Below are 19,441 nucleotides of genomic sequence, written 5' to 3' on the forward strand. Positions count from 1 at the left end.
TAAGTGCAGACCTGTGGAACATCACCTTCAATTATATCACCTCCTACAAGTGGCCGGACCATACAAAGCTCATCGCCTTTGCCGACGATGTGGCCTTTGTAACAAATGGGCATTCAAGAGACATACTAGAAAAGAATAGTAACGAGACTCTCTCCATATTCCATTCCCTCTGCGTCAATCAAAAACTAATAATTTCAGAGCCCAAATCACATATTATTTTATTTCCAAAACCGGGCAAATCGCTACAAAGGCTACCTTGCATTAAAATCAATAATAGAAGAATCAAGATCTCAAAAGAAATCAAATTCCTCGGATTGAAAATTGACCAAAAGTTTTCTTGGATCCCACACCTCATGGAAATTCGGAAGAAGACCCAAACTATTTCTAGAGCCCTCGCAAGGATGCAAGGCACAACGTGGGGCCTCAAGTCGAGGATGCAAAACATTCTATATAATACCGTGATCGAAAAAATAATCCTCTACGGGGCATCAGCATGGACTCACCCTATGACAGTGAAAAAGAAAAGACTCTTAGCTTCGATCCAACGCCCCTTCCTCTTACAAATAGCAAAAGCATACAGAACTACCTCAACGGCAGCTCTCTGTGTATTAACAGGAATCCCGCCCCTCCACCTGAAAGCAAAAGAAGATGCAGACTTAGCCACGTTATTCCACCTCAAGAAAAACATAGAGGTAGAAGATCAAAACCTGTGCCCCCTTGATTTTGAACAGCCACGAAATCCTTACCTAAGACACCCTGCAGTACATGCAAAACTCAGAATATCTACAAAAGAAGACACCCTCAGTGTACCTTCATTTCCAGTCGTGTACACAGATGGGTCAAAGTTAAACGAAGAAGTAGGATGCGCGTTCTTTGCACTCCTCTCAGAACAAGATACAACAGAATGGAAAGGACACCTAAGGAACAACAACAGCGTTTTTCAAGCTGAGCTTTCAGCCATAAAACACGCTATTCTATGGTCTCATCAAAAGCATCTAACATATGTTACCATCTACAGTGATAGCCAAGCGGCAATTAAAGCTGTCAATGATGCAAGAAACAAATCATCAATAGTGCAAGATATCTACGATTTATTATCACAGCGCAAGAGAACATCTATAAAAATAAAGTGGGTAAAAGCGCATGCTGGACAAGCCCAAAATGAAAGGGCAGATGCGCTTGCTAAAAATGCAGCTCAAGACCCATCTCTACCTCCAATCAATGTCCCATTCCCTAAATCGTATGTGAAACATATGTTGAAAAAAATTACATTAAAAAAATGGCAAACTGAATGGGAAAATGCAGAAGTAGGTAGAAGGCTTTTCAACTTCTACAAGAAACCCACATATGATCCAATCTCTTATAACTTCTTCATCAACATATTCTTATCTGGACATGGTCCTTTCCCCACGTACTACTTTGCACGAAATTTGAGCGAATCAGACAAGTGCGTATGTGGGGAAAAGGGAGACCCAGAGCACTATATTTTCAAGTGCCAGCTCACAAAAGAGCTACACTGCAAAGGAAGGTCACAAATTACGCCTGAGTACATTAAATGCATGCTAACGATACCTCATTTACAACAAAAGGTTTCCTTGATTATGAAGAAACTTTTTGCATATAAAAGAGAAGACATATGTCAAGATGCTATCGCATCTGTATAAATACCTCTTATTCTACAACTTGCAAAAATAATGCAAGATTTCAGAAATATTGCAAGTGTCTGAAACAGGCTAAATATGGTATAAATAGTTTTTATAAAATAGTTACATTAAGAATTTGGACTGTATTAGTGTAATAATTAAATCATTAATTAAAAAATAATGTAAATAATATACGACTCTATTAGATATATTAGTGTAAATGTAAGTATTATGTGATTTTCTAACGTATATTTTCTGTATTTATGATACATTAATTTACAAAAATAATAATGTAAGACTTCAGTGCTGATGCATTTGTGTGTAACAAGTTAAAAAAATGAAAGGAAATGTATTAATAAGAGAATTCGCCTTAGTAATTCAACTAAGTATGATAAAATGAAAAAAAAAAAAAAAAATCTTCAATTAGCTCCTTAAAATGATGTTTATTTTAATTCGATGTAACTAGATATACTAATGTAAATATATTGTTTGTATGAAGTACAATGTACAATGAAAGTTTGTATGTATGTTCGAAGTAATTGTTATTTCAATCTGCCATAATCCAACTTTTGTTGATAGGTTAATTTCTTTGCAATAATTGTATGCTATGTCTTTGTAATTGTATATTCAATACGTAAGTCTAATATTAATGTAAAATTACTATGTAAATGTCTTGGTAGGCTAGCATCCGATGCGGGCCAACTAAAAGCCCAGCGGGGTACAGTAGTGCGGCGGAGCAACACCTGTAAAAGTCACTGACGAAGTTCTGGTGCTCCGTCCACTTTTCCCTGTCCCTGTATACTAGATACAGGTGGACGTGGCGCTATACCAATTAACCCTAATGGTAGAGGGATGGTGCCCACGTCCTCCGTCACATGTCACATGTATTTGTTAGTAGCAAAACACGTACAACAAGTAATATAAAAAAAATTTAAAGTCAATTCCTACTTAGATCAACAAAGAAAAATTCTATGTTAGTTACCTTTTTATTAACATTATGTCTTACTGTTGCCACTTATTTTTGTTAAATACTACAATTCCATTTATCACAGTCATGTACTATTATTTATAAGTTTTTATAAAATTAATTTTTACAGCACGTGAGAATACCTAATAAACGGTCATTATTTGTAAGTCATATAATATATTTAAAAACAGCATATCTTTAGTTCCGATAAACAGGAATAAATATGTAGGAATTTAATTTAATATGTGAAAAAACTTTATTAACATCAAGTGTCACCCACTACAAGTTGAAAAATGATGTATTTGAACTTGAGTGGATGAATAAAAAGCATTTTATTAACAATTGAAAATTTGAAAAAGATAGGAAGAGCTAATAGTAGGAATTTAATAATGTTAAAAAAATCATTAAAGAAACGCCTGTGGTAGAATTTTACATTCATAATTATATATTTGTACAATCTAATATTTCTTTTCTTTATGCTAACTTATGTTTAGTTCAGTTAGAAAGAGTCAGCTATTATTAACGAATTGAAACATTTAGAGCTATATACTTTCAACATATCTTTATTCTTATTTAATATGTTATTTTTCTTTTTTTTTCCGATACTTTCTCATTTCTTTTTAGGTAAAACCAGGTGAAGCTGGTCTTTTATTCCTTCCCTTTTTTTATGGATTCACAGTGTTTGTGAATGTAATCTCTGTTGTTTTAGATGGTTCGCCAGGTAAATAATGCTTTTGTTTAAAAGTCAGTATTCGATTATTTTATGTAACTTTGTGTCTATTTATGTGGATACGTTTTGGAGCATTTTTCCGTTTTCGATAAGAGAACTCGAAATTTAAAATGTAGTTGTAATTTTGGTTAAACCTGGAACTTATATATTGCGTAATTTAAAATATTTATAATATATTTTTAGATAGTCGTAAAAGCAGTTTCATTTTTGTTTAACAAGTAAATAATCTTATTGTTTTGCTTACATTAGAGATAAAAAAAGGACATCTATCAATTTTATAACAGAATCCGTCTTGTGAGGAGTTTAGTTAAAGCAAAAATTGATTAAATATATTCAATTCAGGAGTTTAATCAATTTTATCTTTTTTTATATAATGCTTGAAATTTTTCAGCGGTAATTTTTTTTTGATGAATACTTTTTCGATAAAAGGTTCTTTTTGAATACCCTTCTTAATCTGCAATATTGCTTTCTCAAGCAATAAAATTATGAATTGCCTTCTCAGCTGCAAAGACAATGATTAAATATTTTGATCATGAATAATATTTTTGAAGATAATATTGGATTTAAATATTTCCAGATAAGTGAATGAAATTAATTTCCATTCTAAGAAAGTGTTAATTCCTTAATTTCAATCTTGAGCGAAACAAACGATTAATAAATTAATATTGTTACGAATTCTGTACATAGATAAGTAGTTTTAGTGCAATATATGTGAAATTGCTGTATTTTTCTGTTAATATAACGCGAAAAAAGTATAAAGAGACAAGCTGTGCAAGAAAATAAAATAATACAGAGGCAAGTCCATTTAACATTGAGTAAATGGGTATCTCGGTAATTTGGTGAGAAATCGCCAAAAGTCGCCAAACTTGACGACTATTTGGCGACATTTTGGTCCCGTTCCCTGTATCATTGTAATAGGTATTATAATTGAGTAAATGTAAATGTAATTGATCACTATATTAGCTGTAATTGTAACTCGACCCTCATATTGCCTTCCAGTAATTTCGAGAAGCAGAAGGTACTAGAAATATTTTGGGTGAAGACCGGAGAGCGAGCATCTGCTCTCAGTTGTAGTTATTGTTGCTTCGAGTTGTTGTTCAGAGTGAGATCGAAGCACTGAGATATCTCCGGGCTAGCTTTCTCTTTAAATGCGCTTTGCATTGGGTTGTGTTTAACATTCTTACTATTTTGAACTGTAACTACTGATTGTACTCTGGTAGACTTTGAACACCTGTACGAGTACTGCTGTAAAAAATTCCAGAATTTTGAAGTGTTTCGATTAATAAAAAAATTTATTAATTAATTATTATTTTATTTATTAAAATTATTATTAATAAAAAAATTTTATTAACCTATCATCGGACCTGTAGGCAGACAATCTATTAGAATCCGTACTCATGCAGCAATATTATCTAAAGTAAGTCGCTATGAAACATGATTAAAATAAAATAGCTATATTTTAAGCCACTTATTAAAATATTTGAATCATTTTTATTATGATTTATATGTAGCAATTTCAATATCATATTTCAAAACATTTTGAGATCCGTTTGTCATGAAGTAAAATGTTGCTTTTGCTTCTCATCTAGCAAACAGAATGTCATATGGATTTGGATTACTTAGCTATGGCTAAGGATATCTGTGACAGAAGAAATCTGGAGATATAGATGGTGGTGGTGGGGTGTGGTGTATTTAATTACGGCAAAGCACACTAGGGCTATCTGCCTAAGGGGAGGGATGCCTTCGGGGAGGACTTTCTAAGGTTGTTTTTGTTCTAATGTTGCTTTTGCTTCTCATCTATCAAACAGAATGTCATATGGATTTGGATTACTTAGCTATGGCTAAGGATATCTGTGACAGAAGAAATCTGGAGATATAGATGGTGGTGGTGTGGTGTGGTGTATTTAATTACGGCAAAGCACACTAGGGCTATCTGCCTAAGGGAAGGGATGCCTTCGGGGAGGACTTTCTAAGGTTGTTTTTGTTCTAATGTTGCTTTTGCTTCTCATCTAGCAAACAGAACGTCATATGGATTTGGATTACTTAGCTATGGCTAAGGATATCTGTGACAGAAGAAATCTGGAGATATAGATGGTGGTGGTGTGGTGTGGTGTATTTAATTACGGCAAAGCACACTAGGGCTATCTGCCTAAGGGGAGGGATGCCTTCGGGGAGGACTTTCTAAGGTTGTTTTTGTTCTAATGTTGCTTTTGCTTCTCATCTATCAAACAGAATGTCATATGGATTTGGATTACTTAGCTATGGCTAAGGATATCTGTGACAGAAGAAATCTGGAGATATAGATGGTGGTGGTGTGGTGTATTTAATTACGGCAAAGCACACTAGGGCTATCTGCCTAAGGGGAAGGATGCCTTCGGGGAGGACTTTCTAAGGGAAACTGGCTCGTATACACGTTACACATGGGGAAAACCACGAAAACACCCATGCAGCCAGCCCGTTCGCGGGATTCGAACCTCAGACCGAACTACCAGTGTTCAGCGACTTTACCACTCGGCCGCTGGTGGGGAGATATAGATGGATATCTGGATGTATATATGAAAGAGATAACTCTGTTGGGCATTCTTAAGAAAGCTCTTTCATATTCACATTACGCATGGGGAAATCACGAAGACGCCCATGCAGACAGCCTCTTTAATAGAATTCAAAATTAGATCGAACTACCAGTATTCGGTAGTCTTATCCGTTCTGCCATTTGTAGGCTCGGAATATCATAACAGGTTCTTTTAAGGCACAGCTATCTCCCATTTGTTCTAAACGAGTCTTTCAAAATAATAAAAAAAGGAATTATAATTTGATTTTTTTCAGTGAAAACATAAATCAAATGTACCAAAAACATTAAAAAATAGAAACGTATGAATAATTTCATTCGATTTATGTTTTCTAGTTCTGGGTTTGGACCGTCTACCATCATGGATTGCAGTAATCATATCTGTTGTCATTGCTGTTACAGTTGCCATAGTTATTCGTTTCTACGTAGTGCCTAAAGAAAGGAAAAGAGGTAATTTTTAAACTGCTTTAAATAGCATTTTAAGAGGTAACTCTTTTACGAATGTCCCGCACTATTAGCCATAAGCACAAAACCAAGCTATTCAAGCAAGTTATTTTAATTCGACACTGAATAAAGTTTTTACTTTGCGATAAAGCAACGGTAATATTACACAAAATTTAATTTTTAAGGTTGTAAACTGACAGCGAAACGAAAATAACTGGAACTGAAATGCAATGAAAATCATTCTAAAATAAAATTTGAAGCATATTTTTTCTACGTTGCTTCAAAAATGTGTCAGTACACCACAGCATGCGAAAGTCTGATTTGATACTAAATTTTAAAATATAATATTGACAAACTTGGAGTATTTACCGTATATTCCGGCATATAACGCATATTTTTAATACAAAAAATAAAATTGAAATTTACGGGTGCGCGTTATACGCAGGGTATAAAAACGATAGATTTAGAAATAAGGAAAAAATGAGGACGCAAAAATTAGACTTCTACGTTGTATCTTCAGTCGAATTCCGCCTCATCTTTACCATCACTGTTACAATGATCCATAAATAAACAATTATCTTCTATTCCGTCTATACTGTTAGATATAATACATTTTTAAATGACTTTTGAACTATGTAGAGATTAATTTCATTTTATGCTTTTATTATAAATTCACACACTATTTCTAGACTGGCGTGAAGTATTTGGAAAAAGGATGCGCGTTATACGATGAATATACTTAAAAATTAAAACATATAGTTCAAAATTATAGATGCGCGTTATACGCCGGAATATACGATATCTAATAATAACAATTCTCTGATGTTTAATTAAAAAACATCAAAAGACGATATATTAAGATAAGATTCCTGATATTTCTGTTTTTTGAGAGTTAGCTGATTTGCAAGTAATTTTAAAATTTTTGTACAACTATGAAGCTTTCATGATTTAAATAAGTAATACGAAATAGTGGCAATTGTCAGAATATTATTTCCCTTTATATACTTTATAGTTTTTCTCCAGAAAAGAATTCGAAATTGCAGAAAATCTCCATGGCAAATTTCATTTGGAAAGAGATTAAAAGAACCGACAAGAAGAGAAATTAAATGAAAAATATTTTCTGTTAATGTTGGCTGGAAGTAAAAAAGTGATAAAAACTTTAAAAAAAAGAGTTAAATAAAGGTAACACACACACACACACACACACACACACACACACAAAAAAAAAAAAAAAAAAAAAAAAAAAAAAAAAAAAAAAAAAACCTGAAAAATAAAGGTAACACACACACAAAAAAAGAAAAGAACTGAAAGTTTTCAGATTTAAAATTATGTCTAAAGGGGCGTCTTTTTAACATTTTGTCTGTTACATGTATTTATTAAATATCATGTTCTTTGCACTTAAACCATAAAATTTAGTTCAATAGCAATGTAGAAAAATAATTTTAAAATGAGCATATCTTCAGAATTTCCGACACACAGTTCCGCGCGCTGGAGATAAAAAGGTTTCCCCCTCTCCGTAGAGTGTTGCCATTGCTCGCTTTGAAATCCTTGAATTTGTTAATCAAAAATTCGTTAAAGTTTTGCAAAATATGAAATCGATAATAAAACAAATTCCAAATTTCAAATTTGGTCTTCCACATGCCCATATTCGTAGGAGGATTACGTCATTCAAAATTCGATGGCTCTATGTCCGTTGTTTTATCCCAATGCGAGAAATATACATACATTTATGCAGATTTTTCATTATTTAATTTCTTCAAATATAATGCAGGATATATTTGAAATATAATAACATTTGGTGGCAACAGTTTGAAAAGTGAAACGGGCATTTATAGTGATTCAACGCAAAATCTCAAAACGAAAACAATAGAACTTCGGGGACAAAGCCTCTTTGGACTAATAAGTAATTAGCTTGTAAAGCATTAGTATTAGCTAGACCAGAAAATCTCAGTGCAAGTTATTTTTAAGTTAGTCCATTATAAATTCGCGTGAAAGCTGATTCGCATCTCGTAAACAAATTTAAACTTTCAGCATATCAATTCAGAATAAAAATTTTAAATGTAAAGAAAAAGGCAGAAAATTTTAATGTTGAAGCACTCCTATCACATTTCGTGGTAGAACTCACTCAGAAAACATATCCGGCTATTAACAAGCAAACTTAAAGGAAACCTAATTGATTTAAGCTATATGTGTATATATTAAATATGAATTTTGCAAAATATAAATAAGGTTGTATAACTATAATACAGGTAAAGTGTGCCCCATAAAATTTCAAATGACCTCACAGGAAGAAACCACATGGGGTCAAATCACAAGATCTGGATGGCCAATTCACGCCACGGATGGGAAAAATCAGCCGGCCAGAGAGAGCCTCTTTTGTAACAAGTCCATTATTTCAGACGATAGGTTGCGCTATCTTGTTGAAACCGTACTTCTTCAGCATTCATACTAACTAGTTCAGACCACAAAAACTATCTTAACATATTACGGTTCATTCTCCCATTCATTGTGAATGCATTTCCGGCGCCATCTTCAAAGAAGTATGGACAGTTACGGCTGATGTACATGCAATCTATATGACAGAGTTCGCTACTGTAGAAACATTCGTCTCCGCTTTGTGGGATTTATATACATACAAATAAACTTTTGATTACTAAAGATTACTAATTAAAATGAAGACTAATTATGCATACTTGTTGATTTTTTCCTATTTTTCAGCCGAAGCAACGCGACCTGAGAATGAAATACCTTTAGAAAATCCGATCTCATCGGTGGATAATTTCGAGGCAAGTCAGTTTTAAATTAAAATTTATCAAGAATATTCTCACGTAATAAATACTGCACAAATTTTATCATATTTTAAACAAGTCTTTTTCTTCCCTCCAGCTTAATGACAGCAATCCAGAAGTTGCAAAACTTTTTAAAAGTCTTCAAGTCATGACAGCGATTTTTGGCTCCTTCGCTCACGGTGGCAACGACGTTAGGTGAATTTAAAATTCTCTTCGTAAAGTTTAAATTCTTTTTGCCTTAAAATGAAATTTTAGCTAGAATATAATTTTCAGCAATGCTATTGCACCATTAGTCAGCCTTTGGTTGATATACTCCAAAAATGTAGATGGAAATACACCTGCCTGGCTTCTCATTTACGGCGGAATCGGCATTAGTGCAGGCTTATGGGCTATGGGAAGAAAAGTTATTCAAACTATGGGCCAAGATCTCACGAAAATTACGCCAACGAGGTAAGTAATATTTACATATGGTCATTGACATATCGTATGCAAAGTATATTGCAATTTTTTTAATCAGGTATTGCTAGAGCTATTCAGTAGGTTGACTAACAATAGCTGAGAATTTTTTATGCACATGGTGCTACTTCTAAAACTGAGATTCCAGAACAGCATGCAAACGTAATAGAAGTAAAATTTTAATTAACTTAAATGGCGGAGACTGTGTAATCGTTCATTCAGCACTGTATCGCTGTGTTTGTGAGTTAGCGCTTCAGGTGCTAAGTTCCGTTTCCTAAAGGTAATTTATTTATATAAATCAAAATCTTCAGTTGCATTTTGCAGAAAATCCTTACAGATAATTTTAATATCCCTCAAAAACACAGTTAAGGAAAAAACTGCAAGTTATGCGTAAAGTAAAAATTGACAAGGGCTCTAAATGCACACTTGTGAGTGCTACACACAATGCTGAATGAGCTAGGAATCCAGGGAGTGAGGGCTATATTAGGAGCATTGCCGTTTCAGCTAAGTACAAACGTTATTTTTTGATTCTTCATTACAATTTCTCAAGAAATTCTCCGGTTATATGCCCGATTTGGCTTTTGTACAAAGGAAATTTAAGTGCTGTGCTTTTTTGTTTGTTAATTTCTTAAGTTCCTTCGTAATTTTTTTGGTACCATTTGAGCTAGCCTAACATTTCTTTAATTCCAGACTATGTCTATAAAGTATTTCTCCAGCCTTCGTAGTGCAGTGGAAAGCACGCTCGGCGCGTATTCGAGAGGTCCGTGAATCGAGTCCCGGCGAGAACATTGCTCATTTTTCATCTCTCTCTTGCTTCGAAATAACCTAATGTCTCTACAGTGGCGCCCGAACTAGAAAAAGGTGGTGGATTATGATTCTCCACCCCCAGAATTTGGCGATTGGATCCCCTAATCCCCAGACGCCCTTTAAAAGGGGGGAGTATATAAGGTATTTCTCCCGCCTTCTTAGCATGCCTTCGTGGTGTAGTGGTCAGCACACTCGATGCGTATTCGATAAGTCCGTGGTTCGAATCCCGGCAAGGGCATTATTTATTTTTCATCTTTCCTGCTTCGAAATAACCTAATGTCTCCACACATTTTCCGTTTTCCCCGCAATAGTGGCATTGTAACAGCTTTCGACTGTCTTTCTAGGTTCGATTTCTTCTATTTTTCTGCTTTCAAGCACCGGAAAATAGCCTGTCTTCCTGATCCATTCCATTTTCTTTTGTTTCATAATATTTTTGGAATAATTCAGGCATCAAGATAAGCTGACGAGTGCAATCCTCCATCGCAATAAATGCATTTAGATTTTTCATCCATTTCACGCTCATATTCAAAGGAAAAAGGGTTTTAAGACATTTTTAGAGAGCGCTGCGGATTGTAACATCTGACTTGATTGTATACATATCTTTGACACCTGTACCGCAATGCAGGCAGAGGTTTTAAACTGTTCAGTCTAATCTTAATAGGAACCGTTTGTGTTAAGTTCTAAAAGGCATTTCCTTCCTTCGTCTTATGTAGCTCGACGAAGTAAAATCTCAGTTTTTCGAGAATAACACTGGAGTAAATTTTAGTAGCGAGGTAGTTCCTGCATTAAAGTTCTAAAATGTCCGTCTCAGTTGTATTTCTGGCCAGTCCTTTGATAATTGCTTTGAGTTTTAAGTTGATAAGTTGACATCTACCTTGTAAGCAATATATATTGTAATAATGTAAGGAATTTTTTCCTTCCTCACCTTGTGCCTTCGGGGTGTAAAGATCGAAAACGTAATTCTTATAAGAATTTAGAGACGGCGAGACCATGCATGTAGAAAACTTCTCTTCTTCCCTACGTATAATTAAGAAAATAAACTTCCACTATTTATTCTGTCCAAGACTGAGGTAAACTGAAAAAACATCTTAACCATGAAGGTACCACGCATGGCTTACATCACGTGTCTTATATCCTGAAGGTATCATTTCCGGCTAGTACTGCGAATTTCGGCCTAATGCATCGCTGATTTTCTGTGGTTCTTGCTTCGCAAAATCTTAACAGACTTTATAGAGGCGCCTGATTAAAAATGCGGTGAATAATAATTTGTCACCGCCTGGAGTTTGGCGACTAGGTCTCCTCATTAAGAGGAGGATGATGTAAGGAATTTTCGTCTTCATCGCGTGCCTTCGTGGTGGATCTGGTAGTACGTCGGGTTAGCATTGGAGGTCCGGAGTTCAAATTCTGGCGAGGTCATCGCTTTTCGTGTTTTATGCTTCGGAAACTACTAATAGATTATACAGGAGAACACTCAAAGATGCACGTAAAGGTCAGAGAAAATTAGGAGTGAATAATGAAGGACGACAAAGAGAGAAGAGCAACGATCACATTCATATGAACGCGAAAAATCTGTGAAAATGCGAAAATGAACGTAATACTATCTCTCGAGGAAAATCTTAGTGAGGCGTCGAAAGCTAAAATAATAGCTTAAAACCATTCGGAATAATTGAATTAAAATTAATGTCATTAGCTGAAAAAGATAAATCGTTGTAATCCTGAAAGGCTTCGAGGAAATTTAATTCATCAACTGATAAAACTTTCCGGATAATTTCGCAAAACCAAAGTCACAACTGGAGTTATGTGACCAACTATAATTAGCTATCAAATTTTTGTTTATTTCTCCTTTTCGCACATAGCATTCGTGTTATTTAATAGGAACTTCTAACGTTCGTTTAGTTTAGTCAATATGTATCAAACCACACTGATAAGAAATGCATTAAGTTTCCCAAGAATGAAAATCAGTGATGAGATCTTTAAGATCTGAGTAATGAACTTTACTGATAGATGTGAAAATTTTTGGACGTTTAATTTTTGTACTTAGTAACTGAAAATATGATAAAGCGGGATAGCAACAAAGTTATTGAGGTTATTTGTAATAATAGAATATCTTTTAGGATGACAAGAGGAAACTTTTTATGGGCTCTGTCAACGACCGTGGAAGAAAACGATCAAAGAATGACACTCGATTTCAAATAGTGATGTTCCTGAGGGAAAAAAAATTCTGAAGAAGAAGTCTTGACATCAGGGTATATATAAAGTTATAAAGAAACTATTTTTTGCTTAACAGGGTGACATAATTTGCTTGGGTAGGTAAGCAGAAAGAAAACGTTTTGCGGCAAACCGCAGTGCCTAAGTCAGGTTTATTATTACAGACGATTAGAATGCCAGGTAGACAAAGGGAATTATTTGATTCAGTTTCAAAAGCAAACTTGTAGAGCCATAAGATTTCCGGAACCAGAAACGTAAAAAATCAGCTATAGCCCAACAGGAATTGGAAACACGGATCTTCCTTTTGCTATACGGACGTGCTATCAGTTCAACAACAAGAGCACGCACAAGGAAAGTAATAATTCCTTATAGTCTCCCGTTCTAAGGCGACTGGAGAGATTGGAATGAGACCCAATCAGCCAAATCCATATCGAGACGAATTATTGTATACCCCATGTATAAAGCTGTGAGCCATTTTAGAAATTTCGGAGCGAGATAAACAAGAAAAATCAGCAATGCTCAGACGGAAATTCGAGCCATGAAGCTTCTGATAACCACGTGCTATGTGATCTTTGAATATTTTATTCAGAATAGCGTCTAAAGGTGGGAGTATCGAAGTTAAAGCACCCGGAATAACAGCAGTCTTAGCATTATTCTGTGCGGAGCGATTTTTAGTGTTTTCAGTTACGTAACTGCGAAACATATTCCCCGCCAACAAACTGTGTTGATTTCGTAGATTCGTGATTCCTGTTGACCTCTGTCACACATTTTCCTACATCATTGTCTTTCATTCACTCCTTTCCATGAAAATATACGAAAATGCCTGGTGGGAATTTTATTTTAGAAGTAATTTTCCTCTTGAAAGTGACTATGGGTTTTAACTTTGTTCCCTCTGCCATGTAGGTTAATACTAGTACCGTAAACCTGATCTTTTCATAGCCTGTATTTCTGACTTGAACAGTTTTTAAGCCTATTGTTTCTAATGTTTATCAAGTCCAAATTTCCAATCTTAGGTAACGCAAAGTTGTATTTTTGCTTTATACCAATAACTCATACCAATATGGTCAAGATCTTGTAGTAATTTCTGCGCAATTTTTATTTTGTGTCGTATTAACGGATTTTTTTCCTATTCATAAAACAATCACACCAACCTCCTGTTGCTTTCATTTCTTTATCTTATTCTGGGTTGGCACGTGTCCAATTCAATTCATAAACCCAAATCATATATCTTGCAGCAACATAACAATTTTGCCTCTGTTCTTGTACCCATTCTGCAACGTTATTTTCGAAATCTGGGCAGCAAGCTATTCCTCGCCTTATAGAACATTTTTATTTGTTATTTTTTTAATCGCATCTTCCCTTTCCCTACAATCTCTTATCACTTTTCTGTTATATCGAAAGTCCTTGCTGCATTATAGTTGTTAGTAAATTCTTTAGCCTGTTTTATGACTTTTAACTTGAAGTTTGCTTCGTATTTCCATCCTTTTCGTTGGCTCCATAATTAGGCCCACACTTTGCAAAATTTACGTTGATTACACTTATAGTACAAATTGTTTGAACACATGATACTACCTGCAACGCAACTTGTTAGGGGTACATGTGAGTTCGTGATTCAGCACATGCTAGTGATACAGTTCGTGTAGAGCTGCCAGATGCAGCAAAGCAAGCTTGTTAGACTATGAGTTCGTGATTCGGCACTTATTTCTATAGGCAGTGCTGCCAGATTCAAGAAAATAAACATTTTCCCAGATGATGATCGCTGATCTACATTTAAACTCATAGGCAGTTTGGCGGTCGTCTTAAGGACAGGTATATGCTAAAACTATAACACTTTGACAAAAATTTATTCCTTGTCCTATCTTCGGAAATATATGATAGTTTTTTTCCAAAGCTTTCAGAATTGTAATAATTTAACTTTTGAATGTTTTATTTTGTTTTCGTCAACAAATGATAGAACGTTTGTTTTCGCTTATGTCGAGTTATTGATTTCCAGGTAAATATGACTGCTACTACTCCCAACTTGCAAAAAACTTTTACCGTTGAAGACTGATCACTCTCAATATCAGTAGAATTTTATTTAAAAATCTACGTCAATCTTAGGTTGCCCTTTTTTTTTTTCATAATTTTAAATAAAGCGGAATCCTCGAAATTTTCATGCAACAGATCTTACATCTTCAGTCGAAAGTTAACGCTGTTTCTTTACTCAACAACAAACTTATTGGATTCAGTTCTAGTTTCAGAGCACCTTTAGTCTTTACGTCTCTGTGTACCATTTCTTCATTCAAGTGATTTCTGTAGTCGGTTGTCTAATCGTATCTCTATCTTATGTTGTGTAATAAAACACAGATAAACAAATTAAAAGACAGTCTTCCGATACCGAAGAAGTTCGAGCGAAGATTTGTTCGCAGTAGTAAAGTAAGCAGTATTAAGTAAATTTTGTTCGCAGACTTGATTTCTGTATGAATGAAGGCGTGTGTATGTGAGTAAGTATGAATTGTAACGTAAGGCATTTCATTTCTGTCCATTTATTTGTTTAATTGCTCTGTGTATAAAATATGTTTTATACGAAAGAATTAACAATGTCCTCTCGAAATTGTGGAACAGAAACTTTCCCGTTCTCTAACATGCTTATAAGATTAATTAACTTTTTCAACTGCTATTTCTAAGAAATAAATATTTTCCAACAAATTATACATTTATTGAGATATGCAGGATTTTCGCATTTGTTACTTTATGCTCGGGCATTAAAATGGTTATGGGCGATAGCATAGGTTAAATTTTACGGGCACACTTTTATGGAGATATGCAGGTTTTTTGCATTTATTATTTTATAAGGCATTTCTATCGCCTTCTTGCCATGCCTTCGTGGTGTGGTGGTCTACACGCTGGGTGCGTATTCCAGAGGTCCCAGGTTCGATTCCCGGCGAAGGCGTTTGCTCCTTTTTCATCTTGCCTGCTTCCTAAAAAATACCTAATGTCTCCACAACATATAGGATAAATGTTGGATACAAGCAATCCGTGTTTATACAGATTGAGAAGTTTAAGACAAATTCTTTTACTAAGAGTTAGATGATTCTACCGACCCTATATTTTCTTTCTTTTTCAAAGTAGAATCCTTCTGATTGAATTACACTTTTTTCCATGAACTATTCAAAACATGAAATGGGGGGAGGGTACATAGTACAATGGTTTCTCAAACTGTGATACATGTACTACCACTAATGGTAGTACATTACATTATTTTGGTGGTACAGTTTTCACATTTGACTTTGTCGAATAACGCGAAGAATAAAAGAAAGTTCAGGTCAGCAAACACCAATCGAAATCATAGAGCGAAAGCAAACATATATTGTGATTCAGTTCGATAAAAATACAGCCGTAGACACTTTGCGCAGCTTATAGCTTATATTCGATTTGAAAGAGAAGTCATAGATAAAAAATTCTTATTCTGGGAGCTTGTTCCAAATCCCGCCACTGCAGATGACATTATCTCTGGCCATGAAATAAACTGGAAAAGTATTTTAGGAATGTGTGCTGATACTGCCCGTTCAATAACATATTGTCGCAATAACATATATATAAATTAAAGAAGTTACGAGGAAGCTATGTCCACATAGTGCTACCAAAGCAATAACCTCAGGACTAAAGACTGTTTTAGATTAATCTATGAAGGGAGTGAATTTTTCTATACATTGGGCCTTTAGTTCACTATTATTTACAATTTTAGTGTGCAATGAATACTATTTACAGTGTGCAATGAAATGAGTCATAACCGCAATAAGCTCCTTTCTCCTCCACTGAATTGCGGTAGTTGTCAAGGAAAACGTTTTAACTAGATTCTTTGATTTAAGTTCGTAAAATTTTCATTTAGGAATATAGCTGGGAAATATTTTATCCTTTGAACTTTAAAATCGTGAACCGTTTTGTTGATGAACATTAAAATGTTTTATTCTGTTATTAGAAACACACCATTTAGGATGTGTTGATTCTTAAATCGACTTCTGTAGTTGATCTTAAAATGCTTTTATAACGGTCTATATATTTTTTATTCTTATCCATTCGGTACAAAACTTTAAAAGTTTGAGTACCCCTGAAATAGACTGTTTGGTGACAGCCCTTGTGGGTGTGACCATGGCTTTTCTTCCCTTCCTCATTTGAAGAGAAACGTTTTCCGCGCAATTGTATTTTCAGCATTAAGAATGCCCCAGAATCATTTAAAACTATGTCTGGGTTGTAGAAAAATTCTACTTCATTGAATTCAGACAATGTACAGCAGCAAAACACGGTGGGGTATCGGCCCAAAACAAAAACTGATATTTTTCTTGAGCAAAATACGGCACTTCTACCTGATGGCTCCATGCAGATATGTTTTCAAGAAAATCTTAGTAATCACCGGTGAATATCTGTGAATATCTGCCTATATGTTGGCTTTGGTTACAGCCGTAACCGCAGTGCCAGAATGTGTTTTGTTGGTTATATGCATGCTATCGTATATGGAGTGATTTCACCATTGAATACTGAAGCACGGATAAGTGTTTCACCATTATACATGCATGTGGTAACATTTTAAATCGTTCGTTACCATTCTTGCCCAAAGTCTTAACACACAATTTAACTACACTCTGCCATATTTTCACAGAGGTATTTTCCATAATTGCCAAGACAAAACGTCCTAATTGTCTCCTTTCGCTGACTAAATATTAACAGTCTTGGCTGTCCAACTACAGGTGGTTCAGACGTGTATATATATGACCTTCACGAAGCACAGTATAGCAGCATTTCTCAACCGGTGGTACGCAAAGAAACAAAATATTTTTAACTATTAAATTCAAAAATCTCCTGAAGGAAAAAAAAAAAAAAACAGTTGACAAAAATTTCCTGTGATCGAACTCTAACTTTGTGTGCAATTTCAAAAATAACACACAAGCTAACTTTTGACTGAACCGAGAAAAAAAAAAAAAAAAAAAAATTTAAAGGCGTCTTAAATAAAGCTATTAAATTTTTATTGCCTTTTTGCACAACCTATTTGTGTGAACAAGGATTTTCTTCCATGTTATGTTTGAAAAACAAATACGGAACAAAATTAAAGTGGATCCTAATTTACGGTTAAAGCTAAGTGAAATAAGGCCAGACATAAAGAAATTGATTTCTCTTAAACAGACCCAAATTTCACACTAAATTTTAGAATTTGAGCATTATAACTTATATTTTGATAATTAAAATGGTAACCAATTTTTAATCTAACATTTTGTATGTGTGCATTTTTAATACAAATAGCCAATAAGTTGTACAAATGGCAAAAAATATATATTTTTAAATATTTCTATTGAGAATTTGAAAAATAATCATTGTAAAATATAGCGGTGGTATTAAGGTTTTTCAATTTTTGTTTAGATGGTACGCGTTAGTCAAAAGGTTGAGAACCGCTGCAGTATACGATTATCACATCCAAGTAGCGCGAAAGAGGTACAGATGGCAATCTGAAAACTGTTCATCCAGCTCTTGAACAAGTTTAATGTGGATGTATAAATGCCTGACTTCTGCAAATATATCCTAGACCAGTTAAGCATTATTAGCTTATTTATGTAACTGCAGCATAATCCCTACAATGTGCGCAAGATTGTTTTTAAATTATCTTATACGTTAAAATTTTCGTAGATGTTCCTATTAATGTATTCTAAAAGAAAATTCATTTCTCACAATGTGCTTACTGTTAAAAAAATTATATATTAAATAAAAATTTGCTTACTGCAATAATAAACAAAGAAAAAAAATTAAAAAGTAAAAAAAGTGAGGGTTTTTTTTTAATTTTTAAAATTTTTTTTTAATTTATTTTTTTGTTAACTAGCCCAAAAGGGCTATCATTCTCAAGCACGATTTTGCACTGATTCTCTTGAAATGTCGTCCATTGTAAATGCCTCGTTTCAATGAGTCTGCTGCCACTCGGCAAAATATAAGATATTTATCTTTCATATACAATCTGTCTGTTCCTGATTAATAAATTAAGCTGTTTAAAAGCAATATATGAAGTTATGATATACCTAATTAAAAACATCAAGTGTTTTTACAGAATTACGTTATATATGTTTTCCCTTTTCAAATATGCAGATGATACGTAACGTTCCCATATTAATTTAAATGTTTTTCCATCTACTATTATATAAAATATTTCGTTATTCCACCTGGTTCATCTCTCTTGATAATGTCTATTGATAAACCATATTAAACCTGAAAAGAGTCCCTTCATGGTCTCCTTTAAATCTGAACCCTGACCTTTTCTCTTTTTCTTAATTATTGTTATTACTATTATTTTTCAGTGGATTCACAATTGAAATTGGATCTGCAACTACAGTTTTAATGGCATCAAAAATAGGCCTTCCAATAAGCACAACACACTGCAAAGTAGGTTCCGTGGTATTTGTAGGATTTGTTCGAGCTCGCAGCACTAAAGAAGTGGATTTGAAATTATTTAGGAACATAGTACTTGCCTGGCTTGTGACACTTCCCTTTACTGCTCTACTTTCTGCTTTTGTAATTTTAATTCTGTATACAACGACAGTTCCATGAAAATTTGAGTAATTATTCATTTCTATTTATGTCTTAACTATATCACATGTACAACATAAAAAATCAGTGCTGTTTTATTGAAGAAAGTCTATCAATGAGTTCATTCAAATTTCAAGTTTATTTCCTTTTTACGAGCAAAAATACAAGTAAGGCATGCCAGCATAACATTAACAACAAAATAATGATTATCAAATATCATGTAACAGGAAAACATTAATAAAGAAACATTAATTCTTTCTCTTGCATTAATATATATATATA

At 34.1% G+C, this 19,441-nt stretch overlaps 1 protein-coding gene across 3 annotated transcripts in view; it reads left to right on the forward strand.

The window, feature by feature from the left end:
- The window catches only part of LOC118191610 (sodium-dependent phosphate transporter 1-A-like), a 78,107-nt gene extending 58,666 nt beyond the window's left edge, over positions 1-19,441 (forward strand). Inside the window, exons 5-10 of one of the 3 annotated variants that reach the window (XM_085809957.1) lie at positions 3,235-3,331; positions 6,246-6,359; positions 9,072-9,139; positions 9,240-9,337; positions 9,416-9,592; positions 18,008-18,894. In XM_085809957.1, the coding sequence (XP_085666083.1) occupies positions 3,235-3,331; positions 6,246-6,359; positions 9,072-9,139; positions 9,240-9,337; positions 9,416-9,592; positions 18,008-18,119 (666 nt within the window). In that variant the 3' untranslated portion in view covers positions 18,120-18,894. Of the gene's footprint in view, positions 1-3,234; positions 3,332-6,245; positions 6,360-9,071; positions 9,140-9,239; positions 9,338-9,415; positions 9,593-18,007; positions 18,895-18,930 lie in introns of those variants that run through there. The other 2 variants (XM_035362434.2, XM_035362438.2) reach the window with 2 other exon arrangements.

Source organism: Stegodyphus dumicola, chromosome X2 (assembly GCF_044657685.1).
Source record: "Stegodyphus dumicola isolate Sdum_Otavi_A_Nest chromosome X2, ASM4465768v1".
NCBI lineage: Eukaryota > Metazoa > Arthropoda > Arachnida > Araneae > Eresidae > Stegodyphus > Stegodyphus dumicola.